This window comes from Rhea pennata, chromosome Z, assembly GCF_028389875.1.
Source record: "Rhea pennata isolate bPtePen1 chromosome Z, bPtePen1.pri, whole genome shotgun sequence".
In the NCBI taxonomy this organism is placed as follows: Eukaryota; Metazoa; Chordata; class Aves; order Rheiformes; family Rheidae; genus Rhea; species Rhea pennata.
Window position 1 is genome coordinate 66,024,429 of NC_084702.1, and position 24,844 is coordinate 66,049,272.

The following is a 24,844-nucleotide window of genomic DNA, read 5'->3' on the forward strand; positions in this document are numbered from 1 at the left end:
CGTCTAGGGGGACAGAACGCGAACATCACCAGCAGGGTGCACTGAGGCGTGCTGCAGGCACCGAGGTTGGAGAACAGGTTGTGATCTGGCATTTGCCAACCAAAGAAAGAAGTACTCTGCCAGCTGGACAAAAGACAGGTGAATTCAACTGTGAGTGGACAGCCGAGCTGAATCTTTGGTGTTTGCTGAGACAGGGTTTTGTGTGAATGCGGTTTTTGCAGGCAGGGTGGCTGCGGTGCGTCCCGAGCCCTGCGCGGGGGCTGCTGCGCACACAAACCGCGCGCTCCGTTGTCATTGAAAGCGCAGCCGGTGCCTGGCAGAGGGAAGGGGCTGGCTCATGGTTTTGAACACGTGGAGCTGGCAACGCGGCCCGAACGCCGGGCAAAAGCGCCTTTAAGGCCCGGCAGCCGCCTCGGCCCGGCCCGGCCCGGCCCGGCCTAGCGCCGCGCCTCACGGGGCCGCGCCGGGGTTGCCATGGCGACGGGCGGTGCGAGGCCGGCAGGGGGCGCTGCGGGCGGCGCTGGGCCGCGACCATCGTGGCGCTGCGAGGGGGGGGTGAAACTGAAAGTGAAGGGCTGGGGCCGCCGCCAGCGGCGAAGCGCGGCGCTGCTCGCGGGCCCGACCCCCCCCCGCGCCGCGGCCTCCGCCTCCCGCCCAGGAGGGCGTGAGCCGCGCCGGCCCCAGCATGTCGGAGAGTTTCGACCGGGCTCCGGGCGCCGGCCGAGGCCAGGGCCAAGGCCGGGGCCGGGGCCGAGGAGGCGGCGCCCTCCTCAGCGGCGCGGGCGCGCCGGAGAGCGGCGGCGGCGGCGGCCGCCTCGAGGGCAGCGGTTCCCACGGCCCGGGCCCGGCCGAGCAGCAGCAGCAGCAGCAGCACAAGCCGGGCGGTTTCCCGCAGCAGCAGGAGCCGCTGCGGCCGCCGAAGACGGCGCCGCCGGGCACCGGAAACGCAGGTACTGGCCGGCCGCGGGGGCCGCGCCGGAGGCCGCCGCGAGGCCCCGGGCGGCCGCGCTCCCCCGGCAGGCGCGCCGGCGCGGCCTGCGGCCCTGCGGCGGCCCCCGGGCGAGCGGCCGCCTTCCTGGGCGGCGGGCCCGTGCCCAGATGAGGGAGGCGCGTTGCGCTGAGCCTGCCGCGAAGCCCCCCTGCGCGGCCTTCCCTCCGTCCTGCCCCCGGCGCCGCCGGGCGCACGCACATCTGTGCGCGCCTGGTCCCCATCTGCTCCTCCGACCGCAGATGGCCGCAGCCTTGCTCCCGCTGAAGAACTCTTTGATTCGGGCCTGCAGGTTTGCCAAAAAGAAACCCAACCCAACAATAGCACAGAGCGTTTGTTGGCTGGCTTTCCCAGATAGCTATCAGATCCTGTTTTCAGCAAGCTTAGGGGCTACCCCAAAGAGAAAACGTGGAAAATAAGCTTAAAAAGAAATACAGTTTGATTGGATTTTTGGCTGGTGATTTGTAACAAAGGTAATAGCTAAAAATCTTTGAATAACGTGTTAAGATTTAGCGAGGCTTGCCCTTGCCTTTGAAATCTGTGAAAACAACCACAAGAGAGGAAGCTTAGCAGAGGCAGATTTACTAGTTTCTCCAGTTAGCTCTCTTAGAAAAAGTGTTTTAATGGTAGAGGAGAGAGCTCCTCTTTTTTTCTCTCACCTTCACATGAATGTTGCATCTACTTTCTGACTTGTGGAAAGGCCTCTGGTGTTTGCCAAAGTCAGAACTTCTTACATTTTAGGAAAAGCAGTAAAAATGGAGCCATTACTATAAGTTCTAAAGTAAAACTGGACTTTAGAAATTAAATCTCTAAAGATTGTCAGACCTAAAGTATTTAAACTGTTCTACAGTCTAAAAAGGAGTACAGTATCACTTTGAGGGGAAAAATATCGTGGTAACATTGTTATTGCCTGTTAGAGCAAGTAATTCCTGTTCTCTTTCCCACACTGTCCCTGGAAAGTTGTGTATTAGGTTATATGAATGCATAGAAATTCCTTGATGTCTAAGAAAAGATATTAATGTAACAAAATCTTTCCAGAACACTTGCGACAGACAAGGATTCCATCTGGATCACAAGATAAAATTTCAGTTCCTGATTCTGGACCACCAATGGCTAAACCTCAGGTGGCCGTGGCTCCTGTGGTAATCTCAAAATTGTCTGTTAACGCACCTGAGTTTTATCCCTCAGGATACAATCCAAACTTTGCAGTGAGTATTCATCTTCTCTGCTTGATGTATGCTAATTTATTTATATTGAACTTAACAATATTTTCTTCAGATCCTGTGTATTAGAGAGCTTGAATGCTGCACTGGCCTAAGAGAATTCCAAATTTGGGTAACAACCACCTGAGACACAGAATGCTAAGTGATAATGAGTGAATAACAGGGAGTACTTCAGAGTCTTCAGTGTGGGATGATTTGCTAAAGTTAACTGAAGATAACTGCATTCCTTCTTAATTGCACCATTGACTTCACCAACATGAGAGCAAGCTGTTTCTTCTGAGACTACATCTGTTGTAGCTGCATCTACACTTCATTTTAAGTAAAGGCTTAACTGTATTTAATTAAGATTTCTCATTTTTTTGAAGCAAGTGTGGAAGACAGCTTTAGCTCGTGTTTTTCTAAGCATAGGTATCCCTTTCTTAAATGTACCGAGCCTTGGCTATGATTGACTGTGACTGCCCAACTGTTTGTACCATCATGTGTCTTGTATTACTGAAAGGCAAAATTACAGTATCATCAAAGGAAAAGTACGGTTGGGCTCCTTTCTAGCAGCTGTCTATCTACTATAGAATATATTGGCAGCCAGGCTAGGGGTAATCTCAGATCTGAGTTGTAGATGCCCCATGTAAATACAAGCTGATTGCTTCTTATTTTCTACTCCCCTGTCTTACATGTTACTGGTACAGTAATTTTATTCCAGGAGAGACCTATGTTAATCCTGTAATGCCCTTTTGCCACACAAGCAGACAAAATCTGGTGTGTGTGTGTGGGAATTACGACTTTTACAAATATGGTCAAGTATAATAAGCAACTAATTTAAAGCAATTAGATTTTGAATAATTAATAGAAAAATACTTAAGTTGAATAGTAAATAACGTGTTTAGATGTTTTAGAGTTTTTTTTCCTCACTTTTATAAAACTGATGTTATCTGGATGTTACAAGCTATGTCAGTTTACTGAATAAAATTACTGTTCCGAATAATGCAAGCCCATAGCCGATAGACAACTGTTGACAAAATACCAACATGAACATGCTTCAGTGAATGGATAATCTAGGGGGGAAAGAGTGCTTTGCCCCAATGCATGTTTCCAATAAAAGGATTTCAGTTCCAAGATCAGAAAATGCTATTTGGAATGAATACATTTGCATGCATGTAATTACAAACACTTAAGGCCAGTGATGTTGCTTTTTGACTGTTTTACAGAAACACACAAGCATGTGGGACTTTCTAGTTGCCATGCTGTAAGAATGTAACGAATATAAGTGATCTATTAATAAAAATAGCTTTAAAATGTTAGTGAAACCTAGAACAGTTATCTGGAGGTATGTTTGGTATGCTGTAAGGATCCTAATCTAATCAGAGTATACTAGACATGCAAGATCCATCAGAATCTGATAGACGTAAAATAGTGATCCTTAAGAATTGTTAGTCCTTCACTATTACATTAGTAGATTTTTATTTTGTTATTTTAAGGACCAGATTATTTTAAGAAACTGGGTTCATCTGCAGCAGTGTGAAATTTAGCATGCTTTGCACAGGTTTGAGTTTTACGATGGCAAATAGGAAGCAAAACAATTTTGAGAAACTTGTTTCTCTGAGTTATAAATAATACTTAATAGCTCTCATTTAGAATATTCCCTAGAGTTTTAACTATGAAAACTCACATTCCTCTGAAATAATACACAGCGCTTTTTTTGCTATTTACTAAGCATTTAAGCTTTGGTTGCATATAATCTGAAGGAAAAATAGCATCTTCCTAAAAGGTCTGAGGAGAAATAAAGTTGATGATAAATTGATGGTGACTAAGACAGTTTGTGAGGAAAAATGTTTTGAATGCTTCTCAGGTATAGCAAAGTAGTGTTTGGCACGTGCTGGAGCAGAGGCTGAGAGCAGATTTGGATCGTAGATCTTTTCCTACAGTTTGGGGGTTTTATGTTTCTGTAGATAAAAGAGGGATCTTACTGTCTATGTAGACTTTATTTAGCCATTATTATGTCTTTAAACTCATAAATGGATTCTTAGTAGAAGAGAGGTAATGTTAGAAAGAGCAGCTTCTTTTGCGAGCTACAGTATTTCCTACCACCTGACTATGAAGTTTTCAAACAGATTGTTTGAGGAGATGTTAGTTCTGCTGTATGTTACTAATAAAAGCTACAGTTGTTACACAATGTCATGTTTTTGAGGAGCAGGATAGTCTAACTTAATTGTATAGTATTTTTATTGGGGTATTTGAAATTGTCTAGTAAAAGTTGATTTCCTTTACAGAGCTAGAATATTTAGCAAGTTATAGCTGTTAGCTTCTGGAGCCAAGGAGTAAAAGCACCAAATTGCTGGAATCATAGAATACTTTAGGTTGGAAAGAATCTCTGTAGGTCATTTGATCCAACCAGCAACTCAAAGCACAACCAACATGGATCAGGTTGTTCACAGCTTTCTCATTATCAGTAGTAACATTTTGTCACAATTTCTTTAAGTCAAGGTGATATTTTTTTTCCCTTTTTGATGGGCCAGATTAAGTCCCTTTAAGTCTTGTTCAGTGTTGGCCATTGGGCAATTGTTCTACTTAATTAGATATCCCAGGAATGCCTTTCTAGTTTATCTTTTGTTATTTTGATGTGTCCCCCATTAACTTAAGTTGTATACCTTTAAGACATGGGTTTTTCAATAATTTTGGAATGTATGCAAGGTTTTCCATGTATGCAAGGTTTTCCATGTGTTCCTTACAGGCCCTGACATTAATGTCAGTACTTGATTTTTTTTCAGTAATGTTTATCTGCATTTCTCTATAGCTCATATCGTGGTCTTTCATTTTTCACAGATGGCACAGTAGAGGAGAAACTGAGGCATTTTGGAGGCAGAAAGTAAAAGACATCTGCTCCTTTAGGGAAGTGAGGGAAGAGAGAGAGAGAGAAAATAAAAGCCTGTTCAGTGTATATATCTCCAACAAAAAAAAAAGGTTTTTTAGCTCAATTTTTCCTTGCAGTGTGTTTTAAATCTTATTAAATAGTCAGTTGAGAATTCTGTTATCCTAAATGTTACCCTTCAGTTTTGAATCACTGAAGTTGATTCTTTAGTGATTTGTCTTTGGGTTTTGGCTTTTACTTCTGAATGCTCATGTAAGAAACTATTTGCAAAATGAATTATTTGTACTGTATTAGTTACATCACAAGTTATCTCATTCCTGATGCTATTCCTTTTGTGATTGCAATCATTCAAGAGAGTATTGAACTATACAGAATGTTAGGTATGTCCATTCAAAAACTGACAAAACTATCAGCATTCTGTCCCGTCAGTGGGAGCATAAATGCTGATAAGTCAGTATTGTGCTAGCTCCTTTCTTTAGGAAGCAGGTGTGTTTACTGTCCTTTCTTTCAACATCAGTAACTGCTGATTAATGCCTTACTACCTAGCTTCATTTGATGCCTTGTGGTCTTAGTCCATTGCCAAGCAGTTTGTTGACTTTAGGAGATTAGTTTTTGTAGCTTTATTGTACATGGAAAAATTACACTATATTTACTAGATTTCTTCAGTTTCTCTTCTCCTGCTTATTTGGAGCACTTTTTTCTGTAAGCATAAAACATTCTGTTTCCAATTACTTTTCATTATACTATTCTGTTATCTTCAGTACTATTTGTGTATGCATCAGGCAGGAAGGGTTCTGAGGCTCAGTTTGGTAGCTTTATTCTTAACATATATACTTATTTTTTTGTTTAAGGGGTTGAAAGTTAGCTGATCTTACACTCAACTTGGCAAACCATTTGATTTGCTTTTTAGTCTCTCTCTCTGACATGTTTGGCTAGGAGACTCTAATCTGTGTAATGACAACTGACATAGTTCTTAGAATTACAGAACTTAATGGAGCTCTCTGATGCATTGAGGTGTATGCAGTCTAAAAATGTTCTAGTATACTATGTTTTTTCTTTAAAAAAAAAAGAAAGAAAAAATCCCACATGCGGAGTCTCAGGAGTTATTTAAGGGCCGTATAGCTGCTTTTGGAGATGGTATGTGTAACAACTTTGTTTTAGGTTCTCGTTAAATTGTTGGTATATTCCTTCACTGTTCTAGGAGTCTTCCTTTGAAGATGGGTGTGATGGCTATCTGACTTTGACAGAGTATGTTCAAGATTTTCTGAATCATCTCACTGAGCAACCAGGTTGTTTTGAAACTGAAATAGAGCAGTTTGCTGAAACGCTGAATGGCTGGGTCACTACAGATGAAGCTTTGCAAGAACTTGTTGAACTCATCTATCAACAGGTAGCCTGTGTATACTGTTTTGTGATGTGGATATTATGCCTCTGTTCCCTAGTCCAAGATACACATACGCATATAATTTGTTAGGTAATTTTATATATGTAGTATTTTATTTTGACTTTATTTTTCTATTTTTTTTCTTTCATTTTGGACTGAACAGTATGGGGAAAGTTTGTGCCTAGCAGGCTCAAATGAATGCTCAAGTGTGGAGTACTTGCTTGGCTGATAAATTCCAACAATTTACTTCATTTCCTTTCTTCTGTCTTTGGATTTCTGGGGGCATATACTGGAGTGCAAATTACAGCAATTAAGAGTTATATTTCAAATGTTTTATGGTAGAGATTGAACAAAGCCTTAAGCTATGTCAGAATTCTCCATTTTTCTTCTCTTCCACAAAAATAAATGTTTCATAGTACTTAGATATATTTTCTTTTCATTATTTGCTATTTTAAAAAAAACAAACTCCCGCTCATTATACATACTACCCTTTGGGAAACACACTGTTATTGACTGGCTTTGTTCTTTTTTTGGAATCTTATCTATTTCAGAACAGCATAATTGGAGAAAAAGAAAGCTAGTCTGATGGGTAACTAGGTCCAGTCTCATTGATGGCTATGGAAATGAGGGCAGAGACCTTGAATTGAACTCTGTACTAATTGAGGGAGCCATTGGAAAGAACAGCTTAATCTGTGTTGCTAAGCAAATGAGCTGCTGTTACTGTCTTTTGGTCTTGCTGCAGAGAATAAGATTAATAAATTACATTGGGTATCTCTTACTCTCCTGTGTTGGTTTCTGTCAAATTCTGTTTTTTAAGGATGAGAACAACCAATCTTTTATTCACTTTTTAAGTGCAGATACTTGCACATTGTTTTTTCTCATGAAATAAATGAGGGTATGTAGAGCTGCATGACTGGTCATCATACAGTACTGTATGGTATTAAGTTTCTTATTGTCATACAGAATTGATGTACATTTAATTCAGAACATAGTTCAGCCAGCGGTTAAGAGAACCTGTGCTTTGTTCAGCTGCATTATTTTTTTTCCGTCTTCTATTTGGACACATGGGAGTATAGATAATTAAAGACTAAAATATGCAATATTACTTTATTGGAAGAAAATGCAGGAAATTATCCCACATGTAACACTTCATGTACATAAATAGTCTCATATTTTGGTGCAAAGTCTTTAATGTCACCTCCTCTTCTCTCCTCCTATTTAAAACAACAGTACAATGTTGGGGGATGGCTGTGCCTTCCTCAACTGAGAAACAGTGAATGCAAACAATTTAAAACAATATTTATGTGAGAAATAAAACTGTAGCTCAATGTAAAAAAGCTGTCTTGCTATCTAAAAGCATAAGACTTCAGTTTGTTTGTAGATCAGGAGAATATAGCATTTGAATGCCAGTCAATTATGTTTATTATTCTTTCTTGAGCTTCTACTCAGGCATTTGTGTTTCCTAGTCCTAGCTTATCACAAAACATCAGTTAACATTTATGAAATGCATTTATAAGCCATTGCTTCAGTGATGTTGATTTAACCCAACTGAGCAGAACTACAGATGCTAGGTTTGTCAAGGAAAAAGGCTAAAACAAAAAAACTCATTTTTTGTACAGCTTTTCCCCTCATCTGGGTGTCAAGTAATTCAGACTTTCCAAAAGATTATCTACTTTCCCCTGTTCTAATTTATTTATATCTCTATCCAGAGTGAAGTGTCAGTTCTCCTGTCTTCCAAAAGCTGAGCACTCTGACTCAATGGCCTCAAGAATCCTGGTTGTTGTGTAGTTTGCTACTCTTATAGTAACTAAAATTTCTCAAGCTGTGCATTGATAAACTAGCCTTTATGCTTAGATTCTTTTTTTTTTTTTTTTTTTTTTCGAGTAGGAAATAAACTGGATTTGCCAACAGGAAAAGCATTATACTGTAATTGGTTATTAAGATGATGTTTTAAGTGATTTTTTTCTCCTTTGGTCTTTGTGTGATGTAATCACATAATAAGGACATAATACCTAAAATTGAGTTGCTTTAGTATTTGATACAACCACAAATGAAGACCAACTAATTATAGGAAGGCAATGATTATAAAAATGCAGCTGAGGTTTGAAAAAAAATATTTATTGTTGTTCGTTTTTTTTGCTGTCAGTAAGGAAAGTTGTGCTCTTAATTAATGCATTTTACATTTTCTTAAAAGCACCTTCTCAGATCCAGGCAATTTATTGAACAGCACCAAAATGCTTATTAGATGTTTTAATAACTCTTAATGGATAGTTTGGCTAAATCAAATTCACTGTAGCTTCCAAAAACAGCTCAGTTCTTTACAGCAACATGATGCAGATTGTACAAGTGCACTGAGTGCATGTTTTCCTCTGCTTGTAAAAGGTAACTAGATATAACACATTGACTTGTTAACTGCAAGATTTTTTTTTTTCAAACACTTAAGCAGAAGCCTGCAAGAGCATCTGCAGTGCAGACAAGTATTCAAGGTGTCAAAAGAATGTTCAAGGATGATAAAGACAATGGAGAGAAGTTTAATAAATTCTCAGTATCCATTCTTCCTTTGGTAGAGCTGATGGAGTTTCTTAGTCCAGTGCCTTCTTTCACTGAAGTTGTATCTGAGAAATAATCTTAAATTTGAGTGTCACTAGAGGAGAGTTTAAAACAAACGAACAGTAACAAATTGCCAAAACAAGGGGATGTTCTGCTTGAATTTCTAAAAGAGACTTCATGAATTTCTAATTATTTTTCTGCACCTCTAGAAGTTTCCAAGTGTCAGATTTAAAGCAAAGTATTTTCCAGGCAGTGTCTAACTCAAGTTATGGAATTTTATTGCCATCACCTGTGTTTTAGTTGATAACAGTGTAAGTGTTCAAAGGAAAAGGAGTCACTTTAGAGAAAAAAAAAGACACATCAAGGACTACTGACTGGAAAGATGCAGTTTTAGCAACTTCCTGATTCAGCACTTACTCTGCAGATTGCTGATGAGTGAACTAGGGGAAGTATTTATCTTTACTTGACCTGTTTTTGCGTTCTTTCCCTAAACATTCACTATTGCCAGAAACAATTATGGGCTAGATAGCCCTTAGACTGAATGAAGGTGAATTTTTGATTTTAATGGCCTCATTGCTCCTCTAGAGAGTGTGTCCTTAAGAAAGCATCTTAACTCTTGGTTTTTGTATAAACAGGTTATAAGTGACATTCAGACACTCAGTGTCGGTCACAGTGCAGAAGTAGAGTTGAGGACACGTGGCATAAGGCTGGTTGTTTTCTTAAAGCCAAGAAATCACAATATAATGAACTTCTCAGTGCTGAAATGCAAATAGCAAAGTGTTGCTGAGGTACAAAACTTAACATGAAACAAATAGTAATTCTTGTAATTTTTGATAATACTGCTCTTCAGTGGTCTAGTCAACTGTTGATAAACATTGATTTCCAAAATGCATTTAAAGATACTTCCTAATAATCTAATCATTACTTTGATGGATAATTTATTTTTTCAAATTTATTTTGGAAGGCCACATCTGTCCCAAATTTTTCCTACATGGGAGCACGGTTGTGTAATTATTTATCTCACCATCTAACCATTAATCCACAAAGTGGAAACTTCCGACAATTGTTACTTCAAAGGTCAGTATCAGCCTGTCATTTTAAGCCTATTACTCCTGTTACATGTCTTCCTCTTTTGTGTATGTAACTCTTAACTCAGTGGGCAAAGTAGTATATCTTTAAAACCGGAGCTTAAATTGAGCATTATTAAAGCAGAGGTGCATACTGGATATCTAATACCTGTATGTGTATTATTTTTAATACAGAAACATAATTTTAACATAAACATAGGACAGTTCAGGGTTCTGTAGGCTCTTTTGAACTCAGAAGAATGTTAGACTGACATCAGATTACAGGGGGAATCTGAAAGATAGTCAACCTTAAAAGTACTCTAAAGGTAAATTATACTTATTGTCCTTGTCCTTGACTCTTTACTTACTTCGTTGTGTTTTTTCTTCAGTAATTACAGTCAAAAAAGTAATTGTGTAAAGTTTATTCACACATTGGCTAATTGACTTTGCATGTGAGATAGGCACACAAAACGCAGAAGGATAAAGTATCTAAATTTTCAGTTACAGAATTTTGTGGGCTTACAGTTCACAAATGATTAGACTTCATAGTTGGCAGAAGCGTGACTTATTTTTAAATGGATGTATTTCCTTTTAAATTGTGTTAGTACATTAATACTTCCTGATTATTTAGAAATGATTACTTTGAGGACTTCTAGATTTTAAGCTACAGGTTTATTTTTCGTTAAGTCTCATTTAGTCCACCTGTGGTTAGGAGCAAATGCGTGATGAACTTGTAAGTACATCATCAAAATGCATTTCTGTAAAGCAGAAGCATTTCCTTATGGAATTGATGGAAACTTTTTCATTGTCTCAAAGCAGATGAGCCTTTTCTCTTTCAAAATGACTGCAAACCACCATTTTTATCTTTTTTTTTTCTTTTTTAAATATGTTTGCTTCTTACAACTGTTAGTCTTGTGAAAGAGCCATGTTATTAGTGATTAGATACCAGAATATTCTCAGCCCATTTTTGAATGTTCTGCATCACTTTGTTTTTCCTTTCTCTGATTTGTGAGTATACTTGTTCCTTGAGCAATACCATAAAGGAAATCCCTGTTGATGCTCAATTGTCTATCTCATTCCTAGTTTTGAAGCCAATCCAATAAAAAACCATCCCTTTTAGCACCTTGAATCCACAAATTTAAGGTTGCTTATATTTTTATTGCCAATATCTATAAAATGGTGTGGGAGGGAATATGAACAAGCTAACAACACCTATAGAAAACCTTGATGTTTCTAAGCCCAGCCTTGTATTCAAATTTTGAATATTCCAACTCCTTAGATTTTTTTCAGTTTCTCAAGTGCTCTTTAATCTATTGCATAACCTCTAATTTGTTCTTAATGGTTATCTTGTGTTCCTTTTATTTCAAATACTGAATTCCTTTTATGAGCTGGTATGTAAACTTGCATGTTTTTGAGACGATTGTTGAATACTAGAAAAATTACCTCACTGCAATGTTATCTGAAATTATAAATACTACTAAATCAATTCACTGAATTTGAATCCAAATGTTAATAACTAAATTATGCATAGCTGTAACTTAAAATAGCAGGATGAAGAATTTATGAAATAAATATAAAGGCATATAAGACAATGAGACTGCTCAACTAAAACTTCTTGGACCTATTTTCTGAGATAAACAGCCATCTTTTATTTTTACTTGCTGTAATTTGCCCTATTCTGTTCTCTCAGACTTCATGGTGTTTCAAAACATAATAATGTAATCATGTTTATTCATATACAACAAATCCACATTATCTTTGTGAAGACCTCATTTTCTTCACAATCCGTATTGACGTTTGGTGTTTAACAAGTTTCGATGCAGTTTATTAGTTCTTAGCATTGCTTTGTGTAAGTAATACGTTGTGTGCTGTGATGTCTACAGATGATTTTTTTTTCCCGTGTTTCAGGTGTCGAACGGAGTATGAAAACAGAGATCAAGCTGCAAAAGGAGATGAGACTACTCGAAAACAATTTCATGCGTTTGTGCTCTTCTTAGCTGAACTTTACCTTAACCTAGAGGTAAGAAGAAAGTTCTGTGTCATTTTTTTTTGTTAACGTTTTTGTTGTTTTAAGCAAACACTGAAATGGAATATCATTTTGAGATTTTTTTTTAAAAGGGTAAAGGGAAGAAAGTCAAAGAACTTCAGAATGATTTCATTATAATGTGCATCACAGAAGCAGATAAGCAAAAAAAGGACAAGAAGGTAGAAGAGAAATATATCCAGACGAATACAGTGTAAGAGTTTATACAAAGAAGCAACCATAAAACACCTTTCCTGAAATCTGTCTAGTCACAAGTGTTTTCTCTGTTTACTTTGGAAAATTGGAAAGAACCTTTTGATGTTTTCTTTTGTTTTCTGTCTTGAAACTACCAGATTATTATACTTAAGCTGTATATTTCCTATGTTTACCAGAAGTAGATCAGGATCAGAAATCCATGTAATTCAGTATTCTGCCACCATTGGGAGCTATTAACAAATGTTTGAGGAAGGTGTGGGAACCTTCAAAATGAACAATTAAATGCAAACTTAAAAAAAAAACTTTCCTGAAGATTCTGTCCTTCGCTTATATATAAAGCATGAAATCTTGTATTTAGATCAGTTTCTCTTATACAGATAAGAAGAGAACACCTTCTTTGGTACACATAAAATTTGTTCGACTCTTACATCCATGAATTCAGTAATCTCACTAACTTCTGTAGTTTTCTTAAATATTTTTCTGGTTTGTTTCAATGGTTTGATTTAATCAGGCACTATAAAAATGTTCTCCTGGTATGAGAAAAGAAACCAATGCTCTGACCCATTTTTGTTTGTAAGTGGGCCTTAAAATTTACTTAATCACTTGCAAGAAGTAAAAAAAGAAGCTTTCCAAAGGGTGTGGGGGGTTGACAAGGTTTGTGGAGTATTTCCTTAACTTAAACCATTTTCTGTATTTATAAATTATATAAAGAATGCCTTCTAGAAGCAAGCCATTGTACAGCTGAATAGAATGCATAATGGAAAGGATGGAAAACAGCATAGGATTCCAAGAATTTGGGATGATGTGCACCATTTGTCAGGCATTTTGCAACTTCCTCCAAGAACTGTTTAACAAAGAAACAAAATACTAGGCATGCACTGTTTGTCAGACGTGCAAGAATATTGCTCAGTCTGTATTGAACATGTGCTGCATGCTCTTCCAACTGAAGAGCCCATGTATGTTGATCACAAACCAGCATTTGAGAGGGAAAATGTGACTAAATTAATTTCTAAAACTTAAATCTTTTTAATGGGTTTTTGGTCTTCTGCAGATTAAAGGAACAAAGGGACAGGTAACACGAGCGGAAGTTCTTCAAGCTGGCCTTGGGGAATTACTAAATGCTCTCTTCTCTAATCCTGTGGATAACAACTTGATATGTGCAGTGAAACTGCTGAAGGTGAGACAATAGTTTTAAAAGAAGAAAAAATTGTAACTTCTGATTTTTCTAATCTGTTATAGTCCTGAATGAAAGAGGGCGTTGTCTGTATTCAGCTTAAAATATATACATATACATATATATATATATATATATAAATAAAAACAGCCTAGCCAACTGACCTGAGGCTTGTGCCTTTAAAATTTTGTATATAATTCCCATCAAATATCTCACTCAGTTAATCAGAAGAAAATAGACTATATTAATATTTAGGAATAATAATTTCTTAAATACTTTAAAGGTCAGAACTTTAAATAATTCAGTAGAAATCTCAGATAAAATCTAAACACTGCCATTTTATTTCTTCACTCCTCTAGCTAACTTGCATTACAAATTCAGATTTCCATGGCAAATCTTAGATGCCTCAGGTTGTTCCCTTCTTAAATTGAACAGCTAATGAATTTTGTTAAACCTTATTTAAACAGTAATAATTAGCATCTATGGAAAATATTTCTCATGCTTATTTAATTCTTGCAATTTAGGTTTTTTGGAGAGAGGGTTGAGGGGATAGTTTGCCTGACTGCAGGACCTCTCTTGTCTTCTTGTTTGTATGATACGAAAGAGCGCTATCTAAATTGAAAATGTTTGTTTGTAAGTAGTTATAAGTGCATTGGTTAAACTGCATGGAACAAAGGTATATCTGATTTCCTGAATATATGTGGCATCCACACAAATGCCCATTTTCAAATAAGCCAGACTGTTCAGGCTGAATATCTTTCATTTTGCTGATCAGCTATTCAAAACTCTGCTGTGGAATCTCCCTTTCCTTGTGGTGCATTACAGGAGATCTACTTAAAACAGTAACACTGAGACTTGAGGATGGATTGCTAGACAACTCTAATTAGCTTGTTAGTCCTTTGCATCTGTTCTCAAACTGAGACGAGACAGCAAGTTTGTAAATCAGGTTTATGGCACCTTTTATTAAACTGAAGAGAATGGCACATTAGAGTGTGTGGCACAAGAGAGGGCATTTTGCTCTGAAGTTATATGATGCTCTCAATGCTGTAATTATACAGTTACAGAAAAAGGAAGAAAAGGAGGGAAAAAAACACATAATTGCCTGAAGCATGTACATAGTAAAAACATAAAACGTTCCTAGAAAAACTAGCATTGATTGCTGAAGAGGGTCAGGATGTAGTACTGAAATGGTGAGCACTGACAGTGGAAAATCAGGATGATGGAGCTCATTTTTTCTGAAAACCAGCAGAGACATTGTCTCAGTACCTGTTAATTTCTGTAGGCATGGGAGGAACACAGGACTGTCAGCCACAGCTATAAGCAGTTCTTGGTCAGTGGGTGACAGGTTTGATACTGGCCATTTCTTGCAGTTGCGGTTATGGAGGTATGTGAAGCTGAGCTGTGAATTAAAGCTTCGTTATGCTTGGAAGACTATTAATTTTTCACATGTGTATATTCAGCTGAGTAGAATTCAGTGACAGGATACATTTCCTTATCTTTCCTTCCCCTCTTCCTTCACCTTGTCTTCCCCCCTGCATGTGCATGTGCCTCCCCAAAAGGAGGAAAAAATAAATTAAGGTCTGTTTCATTGTGGCACAGGCTAGAAAGGATTCCTGTATCACAGATTCAAGATTCAGGCCAACCCAGGCAGCTGCAGCGTATGATTCTTGCTGTAGATCTGTGCAATGGCATGTGGTTAACTGCTGTCTTTAAGTGGAGTGATACGGAGAGGTTTCTGATTAGAGGTAATTAGAAATTCAGGATTTATTAGTTGAAAGGAGGGAGGAAGTGCTTCCTCTCCAGACCAGCATGAGCATTAATGGAGTTAAACAATTGTCTGTTATTGCTGGAACTCCAACTTGTCATGTGCTTCCGTGCTCTGGGAATGCTTTCACTAGATGCCTGAAAAGGGAAAGGAGCAGTGCATAACGTCAGTAGGTTGTAATTTTGGAATATTTTGGTTTGTAATTTGGAGTAAGTATAGGTGACTGTTTCACAGAAGTTTTTCTTGGTAGAAAGATGAAAAGTTTTGTGTATCTAGAAGTGCTTGAAGATTGGAAACAGAAAATAAAGAGGCTTTTAAAATGTTTTCAGTAACTGAATGGATCTGTCTTCAAAAAAGCCCTAGCAGACAGGGAAATGCATGTAGGGAAGTATTGTGTTCCTTTTGAAGGAATGGATAGGCATGCCTCTGGGAGCAGTGGGAGAAACAACTGCAGCTGAGGAAATGCGTATAGGATTTTATGCATTACACCATTTGTTGAGCAAGCTGTACTTTCTTTTGCTGAGTACCACTATGAAACTGAGTAAATTGAGTAAACAAAGTAACATACTGCTTTGCACAAACAGCCTTACAGTTTGCTTCTAGATAGAAGAGTAGAACTGAGGCCAAGACAAAGGTTTAACTGCATTTGCTGTTTCTGATGTGAGAGAAAAAAAATGTTACTGACTCATCTGAGTGATGGGTTTTTTTTGGTTACATTTTGATTAACACCAAAGAGTTAGGGTGTATCACTTGATCTCTGCAACAAAGGATTCTTTTTTTTTTCTTTTTTAGTTCTTTCCTACTGTTTGCATCACTACAAATATATAACCATCTTGCTTGATGAAGACAAGTCTTTTTGCAATTAAGCTTTACTTAAAAAAATTATTAGCCTCCATGCGAGGAACAATTCTTATCTTTATAAGCCGTTGTTACAGAGTGGGGAAAACGATTTTCTTTAGAAGTGAAGATCAAAAATTAAACATTTCTTTTCTTTTGTTGGTGGTTTATTTCTTTCTCATTTCCCCCCTTCCTCACCACACAGTGTATGTGGGGGGGGGGTGGGTCTGGTTTTTTTTGGGGGGGGGGTTGGATTTCTGTCTTAAATTCACATTCTGGGGTTTCCTTTTGCTATAGCAAGTAGAGAAAAGGGAAGAGAGATATTACTTGTAATCTAAGCATTTTGAACAAAGATAGGATGTTCAAGCAGGTTGCTTTATAGCAAGCATGAGATAGTGTTCAATAAGCAGATTCCTTCCTGCAGGTGGCTGTTTTAGTAAAAGTTTAGTATCTTACTGAAACAATAAATGTCTGTTTCTTATGTCTTTTCCTTTTAATAAATGCAGATTTTTACCTGTTTGCTTTGCAGTATATTTATTTTTAATCAAACCACCTTTGTGTTATTACCAAGGATCAAGGCAGGATTGTAGTAGAAAACTGGGAATGTGAATTGAGTGTTGGTTAAGATATTTGCTTTTCCTTTTAATAAATGCAGATTTTTACCTGTTTGCTTTGCAGTATATTTATTTTTAATCAAACCACCTTTGTGTTATTACCAAGGATCAAGGCAGGATTGTAGTAGAAAACTGGGAATGTGAATTGAGTGTTGGTTAAGATATTTGCTTTTAGCTTTACGTTTTAGTCCTTTGTAGCATGAGACGCCACTCTGAGCACTTTGGATCATGTGACTTTTATGTTGAGTACATTGGGAATTGCTATTAACTTTGCTTGCTATGGTGGCAAACTATTATTTCCTAGTTTAACTCTTAACTCCTACTGTGCAATTGTTGGGCAATGAAATGCAGATTCTTAATGGAAAAGGCTTTCATCCATGGCAGTTCTAGGCAGTCCACTGCAAGAACTTACTGGGCAGCAGTTCCAGACTCATAGATTTTACATATTAAAATTCAAGCTGGCTTTGTTACATAATTCTTGGCTTCTGTAACACATCTCTGTATGAAATTCTCTGGCATATGTCTGGTGCTAGCTATGTTGACTGAAGTGTTTCTAAAGATTGCTAACCTATTCCTTATTCTCAGGTAAACTAGTGGCTTGCAAAATAATGGTCCACTTTTTCATACTGTGAACTTAAAAGCAATTAGGATCTGGTACTGTTGGTTCTCTGTTGGTTACAGAATCTCTTATGTTGATAACTTTTCTTATTTTTCTGTATTTGATTTAAAACAAATATTTCTTTTTTTTTTTTTATTTTACTAATGCATTGTCTTTAGTTGACAGGCTCAGTTTTAGAAGATGCCTGGAAAGAAAAAGGGAAGAATGAAATGGATGAAATGATTCAGAGAATTGAAAATGTTGTGTTGGATGCAAATTGCAGCAGGTAGGAAGGCTTTTTTTTTTGTTCAGCATTTTAGTTTTTATTAATCATCTTTAGAAACTTTTCATGAAAAGTAAGGTGATACTTTGTTCACTTCCCACCTATCAAAAAATATTTTTCAATCAATTTTTTTAATCTCTTAATAGAAATAGATACACACAGGATTTCTAACCTTTGTCTTGATATATCCCTTCAGTGCTTTAGACTCTAAGAAATTAGAAGTACAAAAATACAATAATGGTATTGTGTGGCAGTTTATACTTTTACATCTGAATTTAATGTTAAATATGGTATGTATAGGTCATCATCATAATAAGGACATAAAGGAATTCTTTTTTTTTTCTTTTCCTGGAGACCAAATATCTTTTTGGTAGAATCTTACTACAGACTGGCAAAAAAAAGAATGCCCTGCTCATCTATTCTTCTTCTGAATTGCAGTTAGCTCTGTACGTAAGGCTATCTGATTCTGCTGTATTCCATCCTCCAGCTTTTTACAGACTTGTTAAAAACATAGTGTGTTCAGACACTGAACTGATGTCTTACTTTATGCCTTATGAAGGGATGCCAACAGTACCTACTTAGTAGCATCTGTGGGTTGTAATTGAGCTTCTCTGCAGGGAAGAAGAGGAAGGTTCTGCTTCGAGAATTCAGAGAACACTGATGACACAAGCCACAATCCAGGACACAGAAGGACAAACCTCTTTTAGTAAAAGAAAGAGCTGAAAATACATTTCTTTTTTAAATTTATGAGACTCACTGAAGTTTGTTCATGGACTTGCTGAAGAGAAAAAAGCAATTCCCCTTACTGTAGGGAAGTCGTTGGAGACAGTATTTAATGCATTGGCAATGTTACCATTCACTGTTTGCTAGAGAATTTCATTGTGATGTAGAGGACCAAAGTTAGGAGCATAAATTAGATGCTTAAATTAGTGTGATAATATCAGTCCCTGTTGCTCCCAACTACCATCCTTTATAAGAAAAGGATCTGCTCCTCAAATAACATGTACTGTAGATTTGATATCTTGATTTAAAAACTACAACAGTTTCTACTCCATGTGGGCTGCCTACTTCACTACAGAGGAAGCAGAGAGGTAAAGTAAGTCAACCCTCCCTGTATTTTGTAGCAGGGAGGAAATACACATAAAGCATCTAGATTCAAACAAGAGAATTAACTCAATTTTCTGTAGACTGTACCAAATTCTGTCCTTTTAGATTTTTTTTTTTTAATGTTGCTGTGGGAGGAAGAAAAATTACCTTGTCATCAGATTGATATAACCAGTCAAGTAGTTGTAGTTATATATTTTTTTTCCTGTTGTCTGAGGAATATTATAAATTGGGATTCCATAGATAAAAAGCAAAGCTTCTTTGATGTTGATAAACTCTCTGTGTTCTGCTGTGAACACTGTTTTTATCACCTTTAAAATATCCTGTGAAAATAATTTGTTAGTTGATGCAGCCCAAAGGTGACATTTTAGAAAAATACATTCTTGTTGTTGTGAAGGAGGAAGCTGTTGCTTAATGTGCTTAAATATACTGCAATGGCTGTGTGGAGCTGGGAGAGGGTAGTATGAGAAAGATCTCCACCTAAAAGACCAAAATGGTAATTTGCCTTAACTAAACAACATTTGGTAAAGTTAAATCTCGACGTAACAGAAAATGCATCATGTGTGTGCTGTTTCCAATCTTATAAACCTATTAGTAAATCTTAAGGACTTTGTTTTTATTAGCATTAAATTCAGTGATATTGACAGCAAATTAGGAAGAAAATTTTGTTGCTTGCAACTGTGTTATATAAAATAGTTTCCATAAATAGGTGTACTTGTAGTTTATTCTTATCGGTGAATCTATTTTGTTAAAAACATATCTTGGCAGGCTGGGATTTAACATCACAATATACATATGCAGAGTAATTCTGATCTTGTGTATTGTAGCCATTGTAAGAAAGTATTTTGGTTAGCTGATATTTTTAAGCCAGTTTATGACTGTAAACCTGCAGTAACAGGTTTAACAAGCATTAAGCAGTTTTTTCTTATTAACATTTTTCCCCCTTATTCTCTTGCCTGGGTTGTGGTCCCTAAATGATTTTAGGGACCAATTTGTGAATCAATACTTGCAGGGTAAAGACAGGTCTGATTTCTTGCTTAGCACAAGACATTCAAACTTCAGTGCTTTTCTCTGTTTCAGAGACGTGAAACAGATGCTTCTGAAACTAGTAGAACTACGATCAAGTAACTGGGGTAGAGTTCATGCAACTTCTCCATATAGAGAAGCTACCCCTGAAAACGACCCCAACTATTTTATGGTAAGAATGTACTCAAACTTTGGCTCGTTAATATATTGGGAATTTAGTTTGATCATAGAAAATCATGTTGTTGAAAACCACGAACAATTATATCTCTGAAAGCATATAATTTACTCTATAATTTTATTCTTAGAATGAGCCAACATTTTACACTTCTGATGGTGTTCCTTTCACTGCAGCAGATCCAGGTATGTCTTAAGCTTAGTACACCTGTCTTCTCATGCTTAAGATACTTGTAATTAAGTTTGCCCTGCTGAACTACATGCAAAGTTCTCCTTAAAGTATCTGAAACCAATACATTTAAATGGCAAAATTATGTTTGAATTTCTGGCTTTAAAGTGTGTAATATATGCCCTGTTCTGGATTAAAATAATGCAAATGTTAGAGGGTATGCTTGAGTTCAAAGAATCATAGAATTGGTAAGGTTGGAAGGGGCCTCTGGAGATCATGTAGTCCAACCCTCAAACGAGTGGCCCATACGGGGATTGAACCCACAACCTTGCAATTATTAGCACCACACTCTGAGCTAAACCTAACCAATTCATATAGTTCAGAAGAATTTTGGCCATAAACATCAGCGCTTACTGCTGTCTCTCCAGGTAGTCAGAAATAGTCTCGCCTATTTTTGTTTGTCCATTGATAGACATTAACAAAAGGGACTTTGTTTCTTTGGTGGCTCTTTTTCTGTTTTCTGGGCATAACATGGGGTGACATCATTTGAAACAAACATCTGTGACTACTTTTACAGTTCTTTGGAAAATAGGTATCTTTAATCTTAGAGGTGATGTCAAAAAACACTGTAGGAAAGAAGTTTTTCTGTATGTTTCATGTCATTTATTGTCTCATTAAATATTTTCAATCTGTGTAGATGAATGTTAATTTATAGGATCTTATTATATATCATTCAGTCTCATTTTTACTGTGCTAGATTATCAAGAAAAATACCAAGAGCTGCTGGAGAGAGAAGATTTATTTCCAGACTATGAAGAAAATGGAACAGACTTATCAGGGGCTGGAGATCCGTATGTTTCCTTTTAGAGTGATGTTTTTCTTTTTTTAATACCAGTTATTTTTACTGCAGACTTAAGAACACAGTCTTGACAAAAATGTAAAGCCTGTATAATGAAACTGTTTGCTTTTGTTGTAATTAGGCAAGTTTGAAAAAAATATATTTATCCAGTTGAGAAAGGTGGTTATATTTCACATATTTTTGCACATAGGCGAGCATATTCTCTTCTACTTTTTTCTTTTTTTTTCCTCCTGAATGAAGCATCAGAGCTAGGAAGTATCAGAAATAAATCAAACAACTCCAGGTTGCCTCATGTGCATACATCTTAGCTCTAGGTGATCACAAAATTTTCAGTCTTTCAAGGGGAAAATGAAAGGATTACAAAGGATTCCAGTTCCTCTCCTTAGGATAGATAGTATTCTCTGAATAAGTAGCAATTCAGTATTCCTGTAGAACAGGAAAAGCAACCTAATAGCAAAAGAGGAATCAGTAGATAGGAATATAATCTAATCTGTCTTTTTGATGCCAGTTTATAATCATTTAATAGGAAACTAGTAGAAGAAATTGGTTCCAGAACAAATTGCTCTGAGCTTTGTACTTACTTCTTTGAAGGGTGGAGAGGAGTCGCAGATCATGATTTGATAATGAACTTCTGTATATGAGGTAGAGCGCTGTCCTGGATCAATATTTTTGGTAATAAATTAGAACTAACTTCTAGGTGGCGTGTAGTCAAGAAGAGCTGCAGTAACTTTAGAGAATAGGTTTAGATACTAGAACGGTTCTGGCAAATCAGAGGTGTTATCAGAAATGAAGCAAGCTTATATTCAGAGTAAATACCAATGTGAACTGCTGTGCTTTAAAACAAATGAAATGCAAAATGGAGACAATAATTTAAAAAAAAATCTGAAGAGTGACATATGGAAGACAGCGAGGCAACCTTTATGCAAGGTGACCGTGGACCCTTCTTTGTTAGAGGCTTAAGAAAAGCTTAGATAAATGTATCCTGATCCTTCGTCAGCTGCATGACTTGGTTCAGGAAGAAGGGTTCTATGTTTGAATCCGTCCTCAAGCCTCAACTTTTACAAAAAAGGAGAAATGAATAATAAGTACGCAGACATTCTTTTAATGCACAGTGTTCACGATGAAAATTCTTTCCTTAATGTGTTTCTGTGGTGCTTGTTGTGGTTGGGTGTAAGATAGGTGTTGTTCTTGGCCTCAGCGCAGCTGAGGTGCAGCATGGAACATATACCGTATGTTCAAACTACAACTCCATTGTCCTAACTTATGGTGATGAACCCTCCAGTTGGACCTACAGAAAACGAGCAACATCTAAGTTGCTTTCAGCAACTGTGGGGTGGGGGGAAGCTGTTAAGTGATCACCATTCCTGCCCAGTTTTATTTTGAAACTGTATGGTAGTTTCCACTCTCTGCAATATCAATTATCATTAACAGGACTGAATCTTTCATCTTGCCTAAATATGACAGATGTTCTATGAAATAAAGACTAGTTACCATATAGGTAATACCTATATGGTAACTATATAGGTATAGTTACCATATAGGTAATACCATAATGCAGATGCAAAAGAGAAATGAATCAAGATTGCCTTCTTCCATGGGTCAGCAAATAGACAACCTGTATTTCTGTGTAAAGGGTTTCTTTTTTTTTCCTGAATAGTGTGTGAATAAAACAGTTTGCAGCATGTGCACTAGAAGGTTGACCAGGATGTTGACCAATCAAAAATTAGGCTAACATGATGCTTTTTGCACATAAATCAGTGCAGGCACATTACTAAAGTTTAGAAATAAATTATTTTGGATTGTATTATGGATTGCTTTTCTGTCATCCAGGAAGCACTATTTCTGTCTTTTAACCCATGGACAGCAGAAGATGGTTTATAATGGCCACAAACTGCAGCAGTTAACACGTATTTGTGCAGCTTGGAGCTTTTTGTTTCTTTTTGTTTTTCTCCTGGTAACCATGAATTTCTTTCCTTCGTGGTTCATGTCATAGTTGACTTGTTTATGAATAAAGCTCTACTTTATTCTTCAAAATTACATAAAAATCTAACCTACTTACTTTTTCTAGAAAAATCTTTACCTAAACATATATTTTTTTTTGGTTTCTTGTAGGTATTTCGATGACATTGATGATGAGATGGATCCAGAAATTGAAGAAGCATATGAAAAATTCTGCCTAGAATCAGAACATAAGAGAAAACAGTGAGATGCTACACATAAATGTTAGTTTATTAAAGCAGTTTAGGTATGATTAGGATGCAGGGGAACACAGAATTGTAACATTTGTACCAAAATAAGGAAGCTGAGTTTCTTCAAGTACTAACGTTACAGTTTTCATTTTGTTAAAGAGAATCTGCCAAAAATTGTAAACTTATGCCCTGTAACTTAAAATGTTGTGTATATATCATAGTTTATTTTATGTACAGGTAAATGAACAATGTTTTGGCTGCAATAAAATCAATTTAAAAATTTAAAAAGTATCACAATGGAAATAAAACTTAACTAACTGGGAATGGTCCCATTAAATTTTTCATGGGGGAGAAAGGGGATAAATAACTTGATTTAAATTTAATTGCTTGCTTGGTTTAGTATACGTGAGGACTCATTCAACCTTTTCTTCATATGCAAAATATCTGATTTTTGGCAGGGTTTGTTTGTTTTGTTTTTTCTTTGTTGCTCTTTTGTTTTTTGGGGTTTTTTTGTTTTTTGGTTTTTTGGTTGTTTGTTTTTGGTTTGGTTTTTTGGTTTTTGCTAGGCAGAGTATTAGCCGAATATGGATTATCTTTTCTGTTGTCACAATCATGACAAGTGGTTTCTTAAGATTTTTTTTCCCCTCCTCCCCTTTGCAAAACACACATAGGTGAGGTCTGGACTTTTTTTTTTCCTGGAATAAACATTTAATATATTGACATTGTGAAGAAGCAAGCAGTATTTTGGAAGTCAGGTGCTTTCAAGACCTTTGATTCAGCTATTTTCAACTTTTACAAGCAAAAACTGTCCTTTAAATACTTTGCTGTGTTCTTCAAGGCTACATGAATATAATTGAGTTTTAACCATGCTCCTCATGAGTATGTGCAGTTCTTAATATATTTTCTGAATGTATCTAACATGTCTAACTTTCTGGCAACCTTTGTGATTTTCTCCATTCTTCTAATTATTTTATATAATTTGTTGTAATTGTGTAGCTTGTGTACCCTCATTCATTTATTTCATAAATATTAACATTCTGAAGTGAACTACTCCTTTTTGACCCAAAATAATCATGTTAATTTTTCTTGGATACTTCATTGTTGTTGCTATCTAAGTTGTATTGTTTCCTGTCATTTGTTATTGGTTAGACTAAGTAGAACCCCTTTAAAAAAACAAATGGACAAATTTCCCGAAAAGTAGCTACTGTAAAGAACACGTTGTAAATATGCATGTAAATAATTCTGTTAATATTTCACTGTAATACGTTTGGTTAAATAACTTGTGCGTCTGCTAATACAGTGAGCACTGTTTTCTGGATGTTTTATTTAACATACTCATTTAGATCTGAGTTTTGGAAAATAAAAATTAACTAGCTTTGTTTCCTTTGGTATATTTCACTGTATTTTGTCTTTTTGTTTAAAGAACAAAAATGTTCCATTTTGTTCCTTCTTTCTCCTTCCATTTTTCCCTTCCCCTAACATCTCGTTGGTTTTTCTTTAAGTATACAATTGTAAATACTATCCTTTTAGTACAGACTGCAAAAAGAAAATTCATAAAAGGACAATATAGTCATAAGTCTCTGGATAAAAATCCAGAAACTAGGTAACTGTAAATTGTGTAATTTTTTTCAGGTGAAAGTACTTCGCAAACACATTTGCTCACATTTAATTGAGAATATTTTTATTATTAAAACTTAATCCAAATACAGATTAGATTTCTTGGTAACTTTATAAG

The 24,844-nt window shown here is 36.8% G+C and overlaps 1 protein-coding gene across 3 annotated transcripts; it reads left to right on the forward strand.

Moving 5' to 3' along the window:
* Positions 1-629: 629 nt before the first annotated feature.
* Positions 630-24,502, forward strand: PAIP1 (poly(A) binding protein interacting protein 1). Of its 3 annotated transcripts, none has more exons than XM_062600599.1 (11): positions 630-950; positions 2,027-2,196; positions 6,279-6,467; positions 9,976-10,088; positions 11,987-12,098; positions 13,369-13,494; positions 17,485-17,591; positions 19,773-19,890; positions 20,024-20,078; positions 20,819-20,912; positions 23,033-24,502. In XM_062600599.1, the coding sequence occupies exons 1-11, from the start codon at positions 686-688 to the stop codon at positions 23,124-23,126; spliced, it is 1,443 nt and encodes a 480-aa protein (XP_062456583.1). In that variant the 5' UTR covers positions 630-685; the 3' UTR covers positions 23,127-24,502. The 3 variants fall into 3 exon arrangements, with proteins under 3 accessions (XP_062456583.1, XP_062456585.1, XP_062456584.1); XM_062600601.1 differs by lacking the exon at positions 630-950 and adding an exon at positions 1,259-1,280; XM_062600600.1 differs by lacking the exon at positions 630-950 and adding an exon at positions 1,369-1,461.
* The last annotated feature ends 342 nt before the right edge of the window (positions 24,503-24,844 follow it).